General features: G+C 42.4%; 1 protein-coding gene across 2 annotated transcripts; it reads right to left on the bottom strand.

The window, feature by feature from the left end:
- Nucleotides 1–285: 285 nt before the first annotated feature.
- mcm4 (minichromosome maintenance complex component 4) lies at nucleotides 286–18,631 on the bottom strand. 2 transcript variants are annotated; one of them, XM_046359726.1, is made up of 17 exons: nucleotides 18,578–18,631; nucleotides 17,819–17,918; nucleotides 17,517–17,672; nucleotides 14,800–14,963; nucleotides 14,488–14,589; nucleotides 14,252–14,347; nucleotides 14,027–14,122; nucleotides 13,513–13,651; nucleotides 7,097–7,317; nucleotides 6,684–6,804; nucleotides 3,038–3,297; nucleotides 2,534–2,899; nucleotides 2,086–2,213; nucleotides 1,630–1,837; nucleotides 1,112–1,340; nucleotides 767–900; nucleotides 286–597 (listed from the first exon to the last, which is right to left on the bottom strand). In XM_046359726.1, exons 2-17 carry the CDS (start codon nucleotides 17,898–17,900, stop codon nucleotides 505–507), a joined length of 2,595 nt encoding a protein of 864 aa, XP_046215682.1. In that variant the 5' UTR covers nucleotides 17,901–17,918; nucleotides 18,578–18,631; the 3' UTR covers nucleotides 286–504. The 2 variants fall into 2 exon arrangements, with proteins under 2 accessions (XP_046215682.1, XP_046215681.1); XM_046359725.1 differs by having other exon boundaries at nucleotides 17,819–17,939; nucleotides 18,578–18,617.
- Between the last annotated feature and the right edge of the window lie 710 nt (nucleotides 18,632–19,341).

Here is a 19,341-nt window from a genome sequence, read left to right on the forward strand (position 1 = left end):
CTTGCATTGGGACAATCAGGAGGCACATTACACGAACTGCATACGAAATAAGCTTGAGAATGCTATGAACATACAGTACCTCAAACTGGTACAGCCAGATCTCTTCTCTGTTCCTCTTTAGGTTTAAACTTTTCTAGGGAGTTTTTCCTGTCTACTATGCTTTTGCCATGTGCTGGCTAACACAGTAGTCCTAAGTGCACACTGCCTGTAATCATGGCACGCCTTGTCATAGTGTTGCATTGTAGCCCTGGCATCAGCATTCTTCCATACCTGAAACATCCCAAATGACATATAAAAGCATTTCTTTATTTCTTACCAAAACATCAAAGCAACCAAGCACTATCAGTAATCATGAAGCATTACAATGCTAGTCCTGACTGAGTCATTAACATTAATGTGGTCAAACATTCTTCACAGATCAGTATTCTGTAGAGAAAGCTGCTGGTTCAGGGAAATAAGTGCAAATTCAATGACTGTACAAGGTAAGGGGAGGCGTGAGTTTCTTTACAGCAGGCGAACAGTCTTTCCAGTGACAGTCAGATAGTCTTCATCTGCCAGGGCGCGCAGAGCCTCTTCAAACATGTCCTTTGTTATTGCCTGAAAGTTAACACATTAGGAGACAGAAACACTATTCAGAAGATGGATATGCTTATCATTCAATTCAAATGTACAGAAAAACACACATTTAAATCTTGTTTTAGGGTAATTGTGAGGACTGTTTTGATCGTTCTCAACAGGAAAAGCAGAGCTGGGAGGTACTACTTACAGCTTCAGACTGTCCTCTGAGGTCATCAAACAGCTGCTGGTACTTCATGGCAGGGGTCTTTCCCCTGGACTGGATCATTTTCTTCAAGGCCCGGGCCACTTCCTCCTTACGCTTACGGGCCGTGGCACTCATTCCTGTGTTGAGTAAAAACAAAAAGACAAGATAATAGTTGCACCATATTGCACATTATCAAAGACACTGGCACATACAAATTCATTACATGGTTGGGTTCGCACATCCAACCAATCCAAAAACATATTTGAAACATTTAACATGGCAGACATCTGAAAGGAATTTGAAGAGCTGTCATAGTAAATAATTACAAATAAACTAAATCCTCCATACCGGTTGTGAGGATGGAGATGTCGACAAAGCCAGTCCTGGGGTCTGTAGCGGACTGCTTGAGGGCTTCGCGATGCAGTCTCTTGGCCTCCTCCACGTCGATGGTCTCCACCTTGTCAGAGAAGCGCACCTTGGCATGGGCCTCAGCCAGGCGGATCAGAGACTCCAGCTGCCTGGGGTAGGCAGACACCATCCCCCGCCCGCTACCAATCTTCCTCATGTCCACGTAGGCCTGGAAGAAAAATACCCATACAATCAATCCAATTTATTTATAAAACCTTTACACTGTTGAATGCTACTGCAGGATATCGACCAGGGCTTCATCTGGCTTAATATAGCCTAAACCTGGAACCAGCACAGAACTTGTTACATTCAGGGCCTGAAACAAACCTAGCCAGCCACTTAATACTTTTCTTCTTTTTTTTACCAGTATTTGGTGCTGTCAGGCCCTGAAGTTACATCTACATCACAACCCCTTTCAACTTAAGAGTATTTGTTATTATTATATGCCTATATCGTACCTCAATGAGTGCCTGGCTGGCTTCTTCGTTCAGTCTGGGGTTGATGTAAGTGCGAGCGTATGCAATGTAGTCCTTCAGCACAGCCATGTCCAGGAACTCTTCCTCGATCTGCTCCTCGCTCTGGTAGTAGAGCGCCACCAGGTGGTGAGCCAGGCGACGGTCGTACGCCTCGTCTTGAGGATCCAGCATCAGGAAGATCAGATCAAATCTGTAGGGGAAAAATATCATTTTATTTTTAAATATATTATGTTTAATGCCTCACATACTACATTTTTTAATAGTAGGTCATATTGTTGTGAGTTATTTTTATTTTCTATATTTTTGGCAACAAGGTGCATTTAGTTACAGTGGAGAAGTAATTGTTTGGGGTTCAGTGACCCTAAGGATATTATTGACAATCAATATAATTTATCAATAAGAGTGTCCAGGGTGGTTGACCTATCAGGTAATATTAACCTTGAGAGCAGTGTGTGAGGGAGCTGGATGTTCTCAATGGTCGTCTTCTTGGGGTTCCACTGAGACTCCACGGGATTGGCTGCTGCCAGGACAGAGGTGCGTGCATTGAGCTGGCAAATGATTCCCGCCTACACAAAAATAAAGAGAGAGCTTTGTAACAAACTACCCTGTAGTTCATCGTTACTAACAGACTATTTACAAAACAGAAAACAAAATTATAATGCTTCTCCAGTAGTGAAACTATTTAATCATTCGATGTTAGCAACACCACATTTAACATTAAAATTCAAGAAGAGCCTATAAGTTTCTGTGAAGTGCATCGTTTCTGTGAATAGTCTTGAACCTAGTGCTGAAACTTAAACATCAGTAAACTTTTTTATTTAACCTTTAACAAGGAAAGTTCATCCCCTGATCCTATTTTGTTCTTTAAAAAAAATGTTTAACCAACCTTGGCGATGGAGAGAGTCTGCTGCTCCATGACCTCATGCAGCACAGAGCGCGTGCTGTCGCTCATCTTGTCAAACTCATCAATACAACATATCCCGTTATCACTGAGCACCAGGGCCCCTGTCTGCAGCACTAGCTGCTTGGTCTCTGGGTCCTTCATCACGTAGGCTGTGAGGCCCACGGCGCTGGAGCCCTTCCCAGACGTGTACTGACCGCGGGGCACCAGGTTGAACACGTACTGCAGCAGCTGGGACTTGGAGGTGCCGGGGTCTCCACAGAGCAGGATGTTTACCTCGGCACGGAAGTTACCGCGGCCTGTCTGGCTGAAGTCTTTACGGGTGCCCCCAAACAGCTGGAGAAGAATACCCTTGGGAAAAGAGAACGTTTATAGTACTGTGCACGATCCCGTGGTGAGTTTCCCAAAAGCGTTGTAGCACAAACATCTTAATTACATAGCAGGCAATATAGAAAATGGTCTTTGTGCTACAACTTTGCTTTCACTGACCTTTTTGATGTCCTCGTGTTCATAGATGCTGGGGGCCAGGGCGGAGGAGAGACGATCGTATACATCTGGTTTGGAGGCCAGCTCCTTCAGTATCTGGACGCGCTCTTCAGTGAAAAGCTTCTGGTCTGAATCCTCATCCAGCCCGTGAAGGCGCTTCTCATCAGTCTTGCGGAAGTGGATGACATCGATGTGGGTCTTGTACACAGACTTCACGTTGCTCTGGCGAGGATTCTCACGCATAGGAACCGCTCTGTAGATACCTGTGGGGGAGTTGAGGAGTTTTGTCACGACAATAGGACCATTTTCTTGCATCCCAACATTAAAAAGCTCTGTAGCAGGACAGCTAACACGGATGTCGGGAGTCTCGGGACCTTGAGAAATTTAACAGTGAGTGAGTGATGACCATGAAAACACACAAGACTGACGGTTATTGCTATGCAGGGATGGAACCAAAATTATTCTCCAATCGTTTTGTTCTGAACAGAACCATTATTGTTTTGGTTCCGTTACACTGTTCCAAGCAGCAAAATAAAGTTCTGGACCGGTTTGAACCAAAAAAATGTAACGTTTATATTGTTCATTTCTGTTCCTTTTTAAACCTTTTTACATTCAACTCGACATTAAATTACTTCACCAATGGATACGGGAGCTTGCTATGGAGCAGGCAAGCTACAGACAAATGTAGGGGGCGACATGTGAATGAAATGCTGTGGGTGAGGAGAGCACTGGGCATGAAGCGCTGGGTAACTTGTTGATATGACATACATTATTTGAATTAGGCCCACATAATTATACCTACGGAGGAGTGACTTCTAAGAAGGAAGGTAACTTCAGAGAGTTGACTTAACGTTGGACCAGAGCTAGCCCTGGATCATGAATCATTTTATTTCACCTGTTCTCTTTACTGCTCCAGAACAGTAAAAGGTCACTTTTATTCTCGGTTCGGTTTCTTAAAAAAATATTCGGTCTTTCCCGGTTTTCGGTTCCCTGAACAGGTTCCAACTTGTTTCTAATGTTCAACAGAGCTGTGTCTTATGGCTTTATCTAGCTTTATTTGTGATATTTCCCCTTGCCTTGTTGGCTTGCTAGGTTATCAATCCTCTGACATCTGCGTTGTTGACGGTAACCATCTGAGTAGGTTTTTATTCAAATGTTTTACTTGTACGAGCTGCATTTGAAGTTACACACGATCATATCCACTGCTAGGTACACAGATGACGAACTGCACACTCAACGCAGCAGAGAAATTAGTCTATAGAACCATGTCTTCTTATTCAAACTCTAGTAAGGCACAGTAGCAGTATGCATGACTATGGCTAATTGTTTTTCCTTACCACGTGACCTGACCAGAAAAACTAAGCCCATGGTTATAGGCTTTAAAAAAGAAGAGGGGTAGGGGGGGCAAACAGCAGTTGAAACAAACAAAGCGCTATTGATTGCAAGGACTGACCACTAAAGTATCACAATTATAGTTAAGCATATTTCAAGTCGAAACAGTGTTTGTTACTAACATGGGATACGGTAGTTGCACTAAGCGCATGAGGCACTTACAAGTTATATTCTACAAGAAATCACTGAATATCATTTATTTATAAGCCCAAAAATGGATGCGGCAACTTCAGATTGCCCTTTTAACTAGAGCACACTTTTTGGAAAGCACTTTATATCCTGTTACAGAATCCCGTTGCCGTGGGCGCCACATCATTGTGTGCGCATTTGTTTATTTGCTTTCTGGAGCCGCGCTGTCTGGCTCTCACTCATCCTCACCCTTTCTCCCCCTCGCATGAGAGATTGAACATCTCCAGCTCGTGGCTTCAGCCAACTAGACAATAGCCATGTATCCCACCCCTGTGCACGCTCTAGCCATGCAGTCTCTCCGAGCCCTGATTGGCTAACCAGCCTGACCCACACTCCCCAAGGGAGTAAATATGGCCCGTACCCCGAACAGTCTTTTCCCAGTCGGTGAGCATGGTTGAACCGGTGGATATGGGGATGCGTGAAAACATAAGTTTGTATCACTATTGTTATGCCTGTTGGACGTGTTTACCACATATGTGCTCCAAGTAGAGATGAACTTTTCTTGACATTTATGTTGCCTATTTGTATAGCTTCACAGTGTTCATTGAATGTTATTGGGTAACTTGTTTATTGTTAGCATGAGCGGTAGTTGTGACTCGGGTTACTACAGCTGAAGTCAGAAGTTTACATTAACTAGTTTTTCAAACACTCCACAAATGTCTTGTTAACAATCTATAGTTTTGAAAAGTCAGTTAGGACATTACTTTGTGCATGACAAGTAATTTTTCCAACAATTGTTTACAGACCGATTATTACACTTATAATTCACTACCACAATTTCCAAATGCCTGAAGGTACCACGTTCATCTGTACAAACAATAGTTGGCAAGTGCAAACACCATGGAACCACGCAGCAGTCATACCGCTCAGGAAGGAGACGTGTTTTGTCTCCTAGAGATGAGCGTACTTTGGTGCGAAAACTTAAAATCAATCCCAGAACAACAGCAAAGGACCTTGTGAAGATGCTGAAGAAAACAGGTACAAAAGTATCTATATCCACAGTAAAACGAGTCCTATATCGACATAACCTGAAAGGACGCTCAGCAAGGATGAAACCATTGCCTCAAAACCGCCATAAAAAAGGAGGGAGGAGGAGGGACTGGTGCACTTCACAAAATAGATGGCATCACGAGGCAGGAAAAGTATGTGGATATATTGAAGCAACATCTCAAGACATCAGTCAGGAAGTTAAAGCTTGGTCGCAAATGGGTCTTCCAAATGGACAATGACCCCAAGCTTACTTCCAAAGTTGTGGAAAAATGGCGTAATAAGGACAACAAATTCAAGGTATTGGAGTGGCCATCAAAGCCCTGACCTCAATCCCATTACAAATGTGTGGGCAGAACTGAAAAGGCGTGTGCGAGCAAGGGGGCCTACAAACCTGACTCAGTTACACCAGCTCTGTCAGCAGGAATGGGCCAAAATTCACCCAACTTATTGTGGGAAGCTTGTGGAAGTCTACCTGAAACGTTTGACCCAAGTTAAATCATTTAAAGGCAATGCTACCAAATACTAATTGAGTGTATGTAAACATATGACCCATTGGGAATGTGATGAAAGATACTATACTATTTCACATTCTTAAAATGAAGTGGTGATTCTAACTGACCTAAAACAGGGAATTTTTACTGCGATTAAATGTCAGGAATTGTGTAAAAGTGAGTTTAAATGTATTTGGCTAAGGTGCATGTAAACGGTCTGACTAAACTCTATGTAATATATGGTTATTAGATAGTCCTCTGCTCCAGTTGTATTCATCATCATTCCTTCATACATAGCTTCTCTCATTTTATTGCACTCTGCACATATCTATGCAGTGTATTTATATCCTGTATAGCATATTCATCTTCTCTGTCCCTTTACAGGACCTTTCTCAGGGTGTTTAAATAAAGTTCATGTGTGTTAACTCTTGGGCTGCTTTATTCCCCTCTAACCGGGGACGGCGTCAGTGGCTCACAAACCAGTAAAATACGTAGAGCCGGGTTGCTCTCTTCCACATACCATATCCAACAGCTAAGTTATACATTATCGCTTCACAGCCAGTCCTTCTACGGGGTAAACAGCTCACCAGTGATGTTGATGCGGTCTCCTGGCTGTACTTTGTCGACCAGGTCATTGTGAGCGTACACTATGGTGGTGTGAGGGGTCTGCCCAGCAGGCATGTCATCAGGAGACTCCTGCACTTTGATCTGAAAAGGGGAGATGGAGGGGGGAAAAAAGGAATCCGAGTGAAAACAGGAGTTCTGCTTCTTCAGAGCTGTGTCTGGGAATACACTAATATTGGATTTGTGTTCTAACCCAGGAAGACAAGCTTTTATGGACTAACGGGTATCTGAACTAAACCACTCTCCTCAGTTTTCTGTTCAGCAGCATCCAAATAAATCGTATCTTCCATTTAAAGTAAGCAGACTGTCTTAAAGTATAACAGCCACCTGCATGATCTTGACCAACTTTAAAAAACGCTTTCACCCCATATCTCACCATCTGTTTGTCGGAGAAGGCTGAGCGGTTGTGGATGAGGGCCAGACTGTGGGTGGTGTTGCAGTTGCGGCACACGGCAGGCTCTGCGATGCGGCCGCGGTCCACCTCCACGCGGGTAGAAAAAGCACAAACCTGGCACTGGAAGAAGGCCTCCTGCATCTCTGGGATCAGCTGGGAGGTCCTGATCACCATGCCGCTAATGGTGATCATTTGGTCAATGTCTGGAAGGAGAGAGACAGAGGAAGATTGTATTAAGTACTGAGCACAATAGCACCAGATATGGCTTCAAATTGTGCTCGTTTCAAACATTTTAGATATGGTTGACTGAGCTTGCCCGGGACAAATGGAATCAATGTCAGCCCCAAAAGTACAAATCATCTGGCACTCTAGGCCGCAGGCTCATTCAAACGCTCAATTTGGAAAGAAAATCAATGTTAAATTGAGTATAATTCACTCTTCATATGGTTTATAGTGCAATAGATGTTCATGTGTTGTTCAGGGAAGCTAGACATCCATCAGATGCTCCCAGGTGATATTTATTTTTAACAACATTTCAACCCGTAGGTCTTCATCTGACATCGGTGCAAATGCAATCGAAATTATAATCAAATACTTCATGAGAGCCCTGGCATTCAGAGTTTGAGCGGAATAGGATTGCCTGTTGCACAGTGAGAGCCAGCTCCTCATAGCTACAAGACCATGGTGCTTACCTATGGCTATGCGCAAACCCTACACCCCAACCCGAGCACTCCTCTTGGCCCTCCCACCCCTACGGGATGGCAGCTCGCCTCTGTCCTGGCAACCCAATGGTGGAACCAGCTTTCCCCTGAATATAGGATAGCAGAGTCTCTGCCAATCTTCGGAAAACATCTGAAACGCTACCTCTTCAAATAGTATCTTAAATAATCCTCCACACCTCAACCCCCTCTCCCATTAAATAAACACTTAACCAGCACTTGCACTTGACCCCCTCTTCTAGCTCCGACTCTGACAGCTGTGTACTTTCCATGCCTGTGATATGTGGTTGTCCCAATGAGTTAAATGTAAGTCGCTCTGGATAAGACTGTCTGCTCAATGACTAAAATGTAAATAGCTGGTTGATGTATTGAATGAAGTAAGTTTTCCTATTAGCCCATGTTGCGCAACATTTCTATAGGCTATGCAATTGCATGGCAAAACTGAGTTGATGCCCTCTGCTAAAAGAGGGATACCATAAGTTTTCTATAGGCTAGGTCTACTATATTTATCTCTTAAAATTCCTAATATTAAGCACATTGCTTCGCTTTACAACCGGAGTAGCCTACCTGGCTGGCATGAAAAAGAACCACGGTGAAAATGTCCTCTATTCGCTATTTAAATGCCCAAGGATGACCTTTCCCCCCCCCTGACCCTGTTCCGACAGGTGCATGATAATGGCCCTAAATCAAAACTAATTTCACACATACAGTACCCGTCAAAAGTTTGGACACCTAATTTCAGGGTTTGTCTTTGTTTTTACTATTTTGTACATTGTAGAATAATAGTGAAGATATCTAAACTATGAAATAACAGATGGAATCACGTAGTAACCAAAAAAGTTTTAGATTCTTCAAAGTAGGCACAGCTTTGCACACTCTTGGCATTCTCTCAACCAGCTTCATGAAGTAGTCAACTGGAATGTATTTCAATTAACAGATGTGCCTTGTTAAAAGTTAATTTGTGGAATGAATGCCCTTCTTAATGCATTTGAGACAATCAGTTGTGTTGTGACAAGGTAGGGGTGGTATACAGAAGATAGCCCTATTTGGTAAAAGACCAAGTCCATATTATGGCAAGAACAGCTCAAATAAGCAAAGAAACGACAGTCCATTACTTTAAGACATGGAGGTCAGTCACTCCAGACAATTTCAAGAACTTCATGTGCAGTCACAATAACCATCAAGCCCTATGATGAAACTCTCTCTTATGAGGACCGCCACAGGGAACGAAGACCGAGAGTTACCTCTGCTGCAGAGGGTAAGTTCATTAGAGTAACAGCCTCAGAAATTGCAGCCCAAATAAATGTGACGCATCAAATCAAAGTTTTTTTGACGAATACAACACTCCTGAAATGCTTACTAACCAAATAGTGCAGAAAGGCATGTGTGTGTGTAGGTAAGTAAAGAAATAAAATAGTAAAAAGACATTTGAAAATAAGAGTAGCAAGGCTATATAAAGACACCGGTTAGTCGGGCTTATTGAGGTAGTATGTACTAGAGGTCAACAGATTATGATTTTTCAACTGCCGATACCGATTATTGGAGGACCAAAAAAACTGGATACAGATTTAAATCGGCCGATTTGAATTTATTTGTAATAATGACAATTACAACAATAGTGAATGAACACTTATTTTAAATTAATAATACAAATCAATTTAGCCTCAAATAAATAATGAAACATGTTCAATTTGGTTTAAATAATGCAAAAACAAAGTGTTGGAGAAGTAAAAGTGCAATATGTGCCATGTAAAAAAGCTAACGTTTGAGTTCCTTGCTCAGAACATGAGAACATATGAAAATTGGTGGTTCCTTTTAACATGAGACTTCAATAGTCTAAGGTAAGTGGTTTTAGGTTGTAGTTAATATAGTATTTATAGGACTATTTCTCTCCATACCATTTGTATTTCATATACCTTTGACTATTGGATGTTCTTATAGGCACTATAGTTTTGCCAGTGTAACAGTATAGCTTCCATCCCTCTCCTCGCCCCTACCTGGGCTCGAACCAGGAACACAACAACAGCCACACCCGAAGCAGCGTTACCCATCGCTCCACAAAAGCCGCAAACCTTGCAGAGCAAGGGGAACAACTACTCAAAGTCTCAGAGCGAGTGATGTTTGAAACACTATTAGTGTGCACCCCGCTAACTAGCTAGCGATTTGACATCGGTTACAACAGCCATTAGGCTGATAGGCTTGCAGTCATAAACAGCGCTGTGCTTGCGAAGAGCTGCTGGCAAAACGCACGAAAGTGCTGTTTGAATGAGTGCTTACGAGCCTGCTGCTACCTACCATCGCTCAGTCAGACTGCTCTATCAAATCATAGAATGAATTATAACATAATAACACACAGAAATATGAGCCATTGGTCATTAACATGGTTGAATCCGGAAACTATCATTTAGAAAACAAAACGTTTATTATTTCAGTGAAATACGGAACCTTTCGGTATTTTATCTAACGGATGGCATCTCTATATCTAAATATTCTTGTTACATTGCACAACCTTCAATGTTATGTCATAACTACGTAAAATTCTGGCAAATTAGTTCGCAATGAGCCAGGCTGCCCATATACCCTGACTCTGCGTGCAACGAACGCAAGAGAAACGACACAATTTCACCTGGTTAATATTGCCTGCTAACCTGGATTTCTTTTAGCGAAATATGCAGGTTTGAAAATACACTGCTCAAAAAAATAAAGGGAACACTTAAACAACACAATGTAACTCCAAGTCAATCACACTTCTGTGAAATCAAACTGTCCACTTAGGAAGCAACACTGATTGACAATAAATGCGCTTTTGTTAAATCACCCCCCAGCGTTGCATCGATTATATGCAACGCAGGACACGCTAGATAAATTAGTAATATCATCAACCATGTGTAGTTATAACTAGTGATTATGATTGATTATAAAAAACAAAGTTTAATGCTAGCTAGCAACTTACCTTGGCTTCTACTGCATTCGAGTAACAGGCAGGCTCCTCGTGGAGTGCAATGAGAAGCAGGTGGTTATAGAGTGTTGGACTAGTTAACTGTAAGGTTGCAAGATTGGATCCCCCCGAGCTGATAAGGTGAAAATCTTTCGTTCTGCCCATGAACAAGGCAGTTAACCCACCGTTCCTAGGCCATCATTGAAAATAAGAATGTGTTCTTAGCTGACTTACTTAGTTAAATAAAGGTATACAGTTTTTTTTTAATCGGCAAAATCGGCGCCCAAAAATACCGATTTCCGATTGTTATGAGAACTTGAAATCGGCCCTAATTAATCGGCCATTCTGATTAATCGGTCAACCTCTAGCATGTACATGTGGGTATGGTTAAAGTGACTATGCATATATGATGAACAGAGAGTAGCAGTAGCTACTTGGTTGACGGGTGGTGGGACACAACGCAGATAGCCCGGTTAGCCTATGTGCGGGAGCACAGGTTGGTCGGGCCAATTGAGGTAGTATGTACATGAATGTATACTTAAAGTGACTATGCATATAAGATAAACAGAGAGTAGCAGCAGCATAAAAGAAGGGGTGGGGGAGCACACAATGCAAATAGTCTGGGTAACCATTGGTTACCTGTTCAGGAGTCTTATGTCTTGGGGGTAAAAACTATTGAGAAGCCTTTTTGTCCTAGACTTGGCACTCCGGTACCGCTTGCCATGCGGTAGTAGAGAGAACAGTTTATGACTGGAGTGGCTGGGGTTTTTGACAATTTTCAGGGCCTTCCTCTGACATGCCTGGTGTAGAGGTCCAGGATGTCAGGCAGCTTAGCCCCAGTGATGTACTGGGCAGTACGCACTACCCTCTGAAGTGCCTTGCGATCGGAGGCTGAGCAATTGCCGTACCAGGCAGTGATGCAACCTTGAAGCATGGAGGTGGTGTGATGGTGCTTTGCTGGGGACACGGTCTGTGATTTGTTTAGAATTCAAGACACACTTAACCAGCATGGCTACTATAGCATTCTGCAGCGATACACCATCCCATCTGGTTTGCACTTAGTGGGACCATCATTTGTTTTTCAACAGGACAATGACCCAAAACACACCTCCAGGTTGTGTAAGGGCTATTTGAGAGTGATGGAGTGCTGCATCAGATGAACTGGTCTCCACAATCACCCAGATCCCATCCAATTAAGATGGTTTGGGATGAGTTGGACCTCAGTGTGCAAAGCTGTCATCAAGGCAAAGGGTGGCTACTTTGAAGAATCTCAAATATATTTAGATTTGTTTAACATATTTTAGGTTACTACATGATTCCATGTGTTATTTCATAGTTTTGATATCTTCATTATTATTCTACAATGTAGAAAATAGTAAAAATAATTAAAAACCCTGGAATGAGTATGTGTTCACACTTTTGACTGGTACTGTATATTATTTAGTATATGCATAGACAAGATTACATTGAGAATAGCCTGATGGGTGAGATTATCATCAGTTGTGAATGATGTTCTGCGTGTGCAGTCTAGGCAAGAAACAGCACATGCATTGTTTTTAAAAAACTTTTTCAAACCATAGTCACATGCATCATGCGGACTACCTAGCCCGAAGGGCTATATGTTTTGAATCAGCTAAACTGGCCACATAACTAAGCATAGCCTATAGGCCTATGACCCCTGGAACATGGTTGGGGAGACCCCATAGCCTAAAGAGCCTAGTGAAAAGTGTTCTTATAAGCCCAGTCATTGCGCCATCACATGTGAAAACTGTTGACTGGCCACTATTTAAAAAAAGGTTAAAGCTTTCTTGTGCTGCTTTATTTATTGCTAAATTCTTAAAATTAAGCACATTAATTCACTTTCGAACCGGTGTAGCCAACCTGGCATATTAAAAACGGAACCGCGGGAAGAGCTTTCGCTACTTGAGTGCAGGCTAAGGATAACATGTTTTTGTGTGGGCCACTCTAAATCAAATAATCCCACACGTTAGTAGGCGATATGCAAAAAACATTACATTCAGAATAGTCTGATGGATGAGAAGCGGAGTGCTTGTCAAATTGTGAATAAGAGAAAGATGGTGTGCAGCCTGTGCAAGAAACATGCTACTTTTCCCAAATCATCATCAGTGTCACATCATGCAGCCTCAGAAATCAAAACATATACCTTAAGTTTTGTATCACAACTAAAGTTGCATAAATAACTACATTTAAGCATATAGGACATGTTTTAACCGATCACTTTGTTAACCAATCAACACAGAATAGCAGCATGCATGTGCGCACTCCCGTCAGAAAAATAACCTTTCTATTTTATTCCGCTATGTTCAATTGTATTCTTCTTACTAGAACATAATATACAATGCCACAGGAAATATAAGCAAATCTTGTCTGCTAAATGAACTAGTGTATCCAACAGCCACATGGCATAGCCAGATCAGGGCCTAACATGACCCCAGAATATGCTATTCGGTTCTTTTCTCCATATGATGCATCTTTAGAAATGCCTAAAATAAATCATGGGTTTATTGTGTTGGTGTAGGCTATAATCAATTGATTCATTTGCCTATTTTAAAGTGTATGTTCCAGAGGTCCGATATCAGTGTCTTGTAGGCTATGTGTGTGGAAGTCCAGAGATGTTAAACGTGTTTATGTTAATTAACGGTGAACAACAGTGAGACCAGCAGTTATTTGCATAACAGCTACCGGCTGACAAAATGTAATTACCGCCACAGTCCTATTACCTTCAGGGTTCAGGCTCCTCATGTTCCTGGTCTTCAGGGCGTTGTACGGCCGCACCTGGATCTGGTGCTCCAAGATGGAGTCTGGGAAACGCTCAAAGAACAGCTCATTGACAGCCATGTCAAACGTGGGGATGACTTCCTGTGAAAGAGATATAGGAAAAACAACATTATAAATCACCATTCTTATTGGTATGCCACACATAATTAAATATATTGTAATCTCTATGTCCATGGTAATAAATGGTAGAAAAATATTTAGCAGACAAATATTACACCAACCCACCTTTGCTAGCGGTTACAATTTGATGTAACGCTGTCATACGGGAAACATTTTAAGTTAGCATTCATAGCCCATTATCTCCCATTAATATTAAAGAGGTCCTAAAGCTAGAAATCAAATATCTAATTGACCCTTGGTAATTCCATATGCTAGCTTAGTAGAATTTACACACCCACCCCCCACTTAGACTCGAGAGGGTTCATATGTGAGACCGTCTGGTGCGTGCGTGTTTACCTGGGGGTAGGAGATGAGCTGCCTGTACAGGTCCGCGTCAAAGGACTGCACATGGCTGCAGTTGACGTTCAGCACAGGCTCACCAACCACACTGATCTAGAGGGACAACACAAGTAGAAAATGATCACTGCAAAAGAATAAGTGCAATACTATTTTCAAGACAAGATGTTAATGGTTGATCACTGTTATTGGTGTCACATGGTGCTAGGGGGAGGGGGACCCTACCTCCTCCAGCTTCTGCATGTAGAGAGGCTCATTCAGGTCCAAACCAGCATTCTCATCCTCGTTGGAAGTCGGGTCAATGAACCTCTGCAGGAATCTCTGTGGGGAAAATGAACAATAATAGCATTCAGTTAAAATGATCTAACAGATTGAACTCACCTTTTTTCTTATCAATTAGATTTGTATTATTTATTTTTCTACACCAATGAAAGCAAAGCCCTAAAGGTTCATTTCCATACCTGGAACTTCTCCTTGCACGTTCCCACGTTGACATCAGTGCCCCAGATAACAAGCTTCTGACCCAGTGCCTGCTCACTGGCTACTGCACCATCTGCACTTGGCTGGTGGAGGACAAAAATGGCATTAGCTGTTATAGATTTCCTAACAATGTCATTCTATATAGCATAAGCCGTTAGCAAATCTCTTAACGCTAACTTTCTAAAATAAATAGCATTAGCTGTTACAGATTTGCTAACAATATCAATCTATATAGCATTAGTGGTTATACATTTCCTGATTATCATTCTCCATATAGGAGTTTCTCTACTCACCGGCTCAGAGTGAAGGTCCACCTGGGGGGCCTTCCTGATAGAGCCCAGGTCAGGGCGCTGTCTGGCTGGGGTGCCACCCACACCACTACGGGGGGTGCCCTCCACCCTGGAGCTCGGAGTCCCGTACATCAGAGGTGAGCTCATGTCCACCTCACTTGGGAGAACTGAGGAGAAGACATTGACTTAACATTCCGAGTGACATCACAGGGTCAAAATCTCAGTTCTTTTAGGTACAGTTCCAGTTTATTTTTTGCAGTTGTGCTGCACAAATGATCTGGGCCCGTCTCCACAAAGCATCTCAGAGTAGGAGTGCTGATCTTTAGTTGCCACATGCGCCCAATACAACAAGTGTAGACCTTACTGTGAAATGCTTACTTACAAGCCCTTAACCAACAGTGCAGTTCAAGAAGAGTTAAGAAAATATTTACCAAATAAACTAGAAAGTAAAAATAGAAATAAAAAGTAACACAATAACGAGGTTATATACAGGGGGTACCGGTACCAAGTCAGTGTGCGGGCAGGGGTACAGGTTAGTTGAGGTAATTGTACATGTAGGTAAGGGTGAAGTGACTATTCATGTGGGTCAATGTAAATAGTCCGGTGGCCATTTGATTAATTGTTCAGCAGTCTTATGGCTTGGGGGTAGAAGCTGTCTAGCCTTTTGGTCCTAGACTTGGCGCGAAGGTACCACTTGCTGTGCGGTTGCAGAGAAAACAGTCTATGACTTGGGTGACTGGAGTCGCTGACAATTTTATGGGCTTTCCTCTTACTCCCCCTATTATATAAGTCCTGGATGGCACGAAGCTTGGCCCCAGTGATGTACTTGGCCGTACGCACTTCCCTCTGTATGCCGAGCTCCTTTCCCCATCTCCTGAGGGGGAAAAGGTTTTGTCGTGCCCTCTTCACGACTGTTTTGGTGTTTGGACTATGATAGTTTGTTGGTGATGTGGACACCAAGGAACTTGAAACTCTCGACCAACTCCACTACAGCCCCGTTGATGTTAATGGGGGCCTGTTCGGCCCGCCCTTTCCTGTAGTCCACGATCAGCTCCTTTGTCTTGATCACATTGAGGGAGGAGTTATTGTCCTGACACCACACTGCAAGTTCTCTGACCTCCCTATAGGCTGTCTCATCGTTGTCGGTTAACAGGCCTACCACTGTTGTGTCGTCAGCAAACTTAACAATGGTGTTGGAGTCGTGCCTGGCCGTGCAGTCATGAGTGAACAGGGAGTACAGCTGGGGACTAAGTGCACACCCCTGAGGGGCCAGTGTTGAGGATCAGCATGGCAGACGTGTTATTGCCTACCCTTACCACCTGGGGGCAGCTCGTCAGGAAGTTCAGGATCCAGTTGCAGAGGGAGGTGTTTAGTCCCAGGATCTTTAGCTTAGTGATGAGATTGGAAGGCACTATGGTGTTGACAGCTGAGCTGTAGTCAATGAATATCATTCTCACATAGGTTTTCCTTTTGTCCAGGTGGGAATGGCAGTGTGGAGTGAAAAGGCGATTGTATCATCTGTGGATCTGTTGGGGTGGTATGTGAATTGGAGTGGCAATTGACAACAACAAAAAATATATATTATTATCAAGTGCCGTCACAAAAAACGTCAAACTGGCTCTTATGAGGACCGCCACACGAAAAGAAGACCCAGAGTTACCTCTGCTGCAGAGGATAAGTTCATTAAGAGTTACCAGCCTCAGAAATCGGCAATTAACTGCACCTCAGATTGCAGCCCAAATACATACTTCAGAGTTCAAGTAACAGACACATCTGATCATCAACTGTTCAGAGGAGACTGTGGGAAATCAGGCCTTCATGGTCGAATTGCTGCATAGAAACCACTACTAAAAAACACCAATAAGAAGAGACTTGCTTGGGCCAAGAAACACAAGCAAAGGACATTATACCGGTAGAAATCTGTTCTTTGGTCTGATGAGTCCAAATTTGAGATTTTTGGTCCCAACCGCCATGTCTTTGTGAGATGCAGAGTAGGTGAACGGATTATCTCTGCATATGTGGTTTCCACCTTGACGCATGGAGGTGGTGTGATGGTGCTTTGCTGGGGACACCGTCTGTGATTTATTTAGAATTCAAGACACACTTTAACCAGCATGGCTACCACAGCATTCTGCAGCGATATGCCACCCCATCTGGTTTGCGCTTAGTGGGCCTATCATTGGTTTTCCAACAGGACAATGACCCAAAACAAACCTCCAGGCTGTGTAAGGGCTATTTGACCAAGAAGGAGAGCGATGGAGTGCTGCATCAGATGATCTGGCCTCCACATTCACCCAACCTCAACCCAATTGAGATGGTTTGGGATGAGTTGGACAACAGAGTGAAGGAAAGGACCCAACAAGTGCTCAGCATATGTGGGAACTCCTTCAAGACTGTTGGAAAATCATTCCTCATGAAGCTGGTTGAGAGAATGCCAAGAGTGTGCAAAGCTGTCAAAGCAAAGGGTGGCTACTTTTAAGAATATAACATCTATTTGGATTTGTTTTTTGGTTACTACATGATTCCATGTGTGTTATTTCATAGTGTTGATGTCTTCACTACTATTCTACATTGTATAAAATAGTAAAATAAAGAAAAACTCTTGAATGAGTATGTGTCCAAACTTTTGACTGGTACTGTATATTTATGTGACTGCAAAAAAAAAGACTAACTCAAACAGCATCATTCTGTGTGTTAATGCTGGAGAGGCAGTTAGTTACCTGAGCGACGCGGGCTGGAGAACAGAGAGGTGTCATGGACAGCAGGGCTGGCAATGTCTGTGGCTGGAGACGTGGGCATGGCAGGCAGATCCCCGTTGGAGGAGTCCTGACCTCTCCGCCGCTGGGAAGGAGGGGAGACCGGGCCATCACTGCCAGCTACAGAGACAGAAAAATACATAGTTGGTTAGGTTAGACTACTTCCTTTCATGTGATTTATATGTCCTTCGAGTGTTATATTAAATTAAAAACAGAATATCGCTGTACAAAATCAATCTATAAATATAGTTTATGGTACTCAGAACCTGTTGCTGTCGACTTAGGAGTGGCTGGAATGTCATCCCTGTTGCGCTTGCGTCTACCGGGAGTTGATGTTGGTGAAGACATTCTGAATGATCACAGGTCCTAGAAAAGAAATCTGGTTGACTATACGGTCAAAGAAAAAGGTTAAATAACGTTAAATGTATGAGTCTTTGACTCGTAAAATAACATAATACATCCAGTAAGTAACACATAGAGGAGAAGAGTTTGAATTATAATTATATTATAACAAAGCCAGTAGTTATTTATGTCAATAACTAACGAGTTAATTGTTGGTAGCTACTTGCATTCTTTTCGACGTGTAATGAAACAATGCATCCTAGCCAGTAGGCTAGCTGGGAAGTCAACTAAACATCCGAAAGAGCTTGTAAACTAAAAATAAAATATTGATTGTAAAATCCTTAACTAGGTACATTCTCTAATTATATATTCCTAATCATTTTTTTATCAAATACTTTGATGGCTGGCATGTTCATTGTAAAACAGTAGCTAGCTAGTGCAATTTAACAATAGAGAGAAAGCTACTATGTTAGTATCTTTGCATGAAAGGCACCAACTACTACTTGCCGAGGAAACCCAGTCTGATTTTATTTTAAAAATCCGGTGAACATTCCCAAACACATAAATTAGGTCATCTGAATTTGCTCTAACATAAAACATTTAATAAACAACGACCTAGTTCATTTAGCTTTTGAAAACGTTAGAAATAGCTAGCTACAGTATCTTAAAATTACTTTTCTTACCTACTACGTAGTGATACCGCAATGAATTTGGCGCGAAATGGTGGGTGTGACGTTTTAGTCCCGGGAAACTTTGCACCAATAGCGAAGCTAAGTACTTGTGCACTAACCATTAGCATTTGCACATCAAGGGGGTTCCGGAGTGTCTTACAATCAGTACGGTTAACATTTTAAATGGAATACATTAATACTTTTTGTAAGTATTTCATTATTAGTTCAGGAGTTTGCATTGTAATAATTGTGTTCACCTAAAGGTCTGGGTAATCCCCGCCATCAATCTGACATCGTTTCACCCTAAATGTTCCACTCAGGGGCTAGTGTAAAACTTTACCACAAGGTGGCGCATGGTGCCATGAGAAACGTGTCAACATTTTTCGACAATCACTCGAAAAATAAAGAATGCATTTCTTTAGATGTTCATAGAATTTATGGGAATGGCATGAAACAAATTCCGGGAACACATCAAACATGCAGAATTGCTCTTACTATAAGTACTTTCTCTGCATTCTTCTATATAGCAACAATGCCTTTATATCAAATTAATAACCATGATAACCTACTTTCCAGGGCCATCAAGGACATGTTATTTATTTTATAGAGAATGGCATGTACTGTGAATATAAAATATTGTTCATTATGTAACATTTCCACTGCCGACAATGTCATATGACCAGAGACCAGAGACGTGCACTTGACAGTTTACATCAATGGTTCCCAAACAATGGTACCTTGCCTACCCAAAGTGGGTACTTGAGAAGACTCATGAG

Source organism: Oncorhynchus gorbuscha, linkage group LG08, assembly GCF_021184085.1.
Source record: "Oncorhynchus gorbuscha isolate QuinsamMale2020 ecotype Even-year linkage group LG08, OgorEven_v1.0, whole genome shotgun sequence".
NCBI lineage: Eukaryota > Metazoa > Chordata > Actinopteri > Salmoniformes > Salmonidae > Oncorhynchus > Oncorhynchus gorbuscha.

Bases quoted from the DNA above. Each gene is read 5' to 3' on its own strand.
- mcm4 (XM_046359726.1), bottom strand. From the start codon at position 17,900: ATGTCTTCACCAACATCAACTCCCGGTAGACGCAAGCGCAACAGGGAT. The intron at 6,805-7,096 runs GTGAGATATGGG...TCCCCTTTTCAG, and splicing joins CCTTCTCCGACAAACAGATG to ATCAAAGTGCAGGAGTCTCC. The intron at 2,900-3,037 runs GTCAGTGAAAGC...TCTTTTCCCAAG, and splicing joins AACACGAGGACATCAAAAAG to GGTATTCTTCTCCAGCTGTT.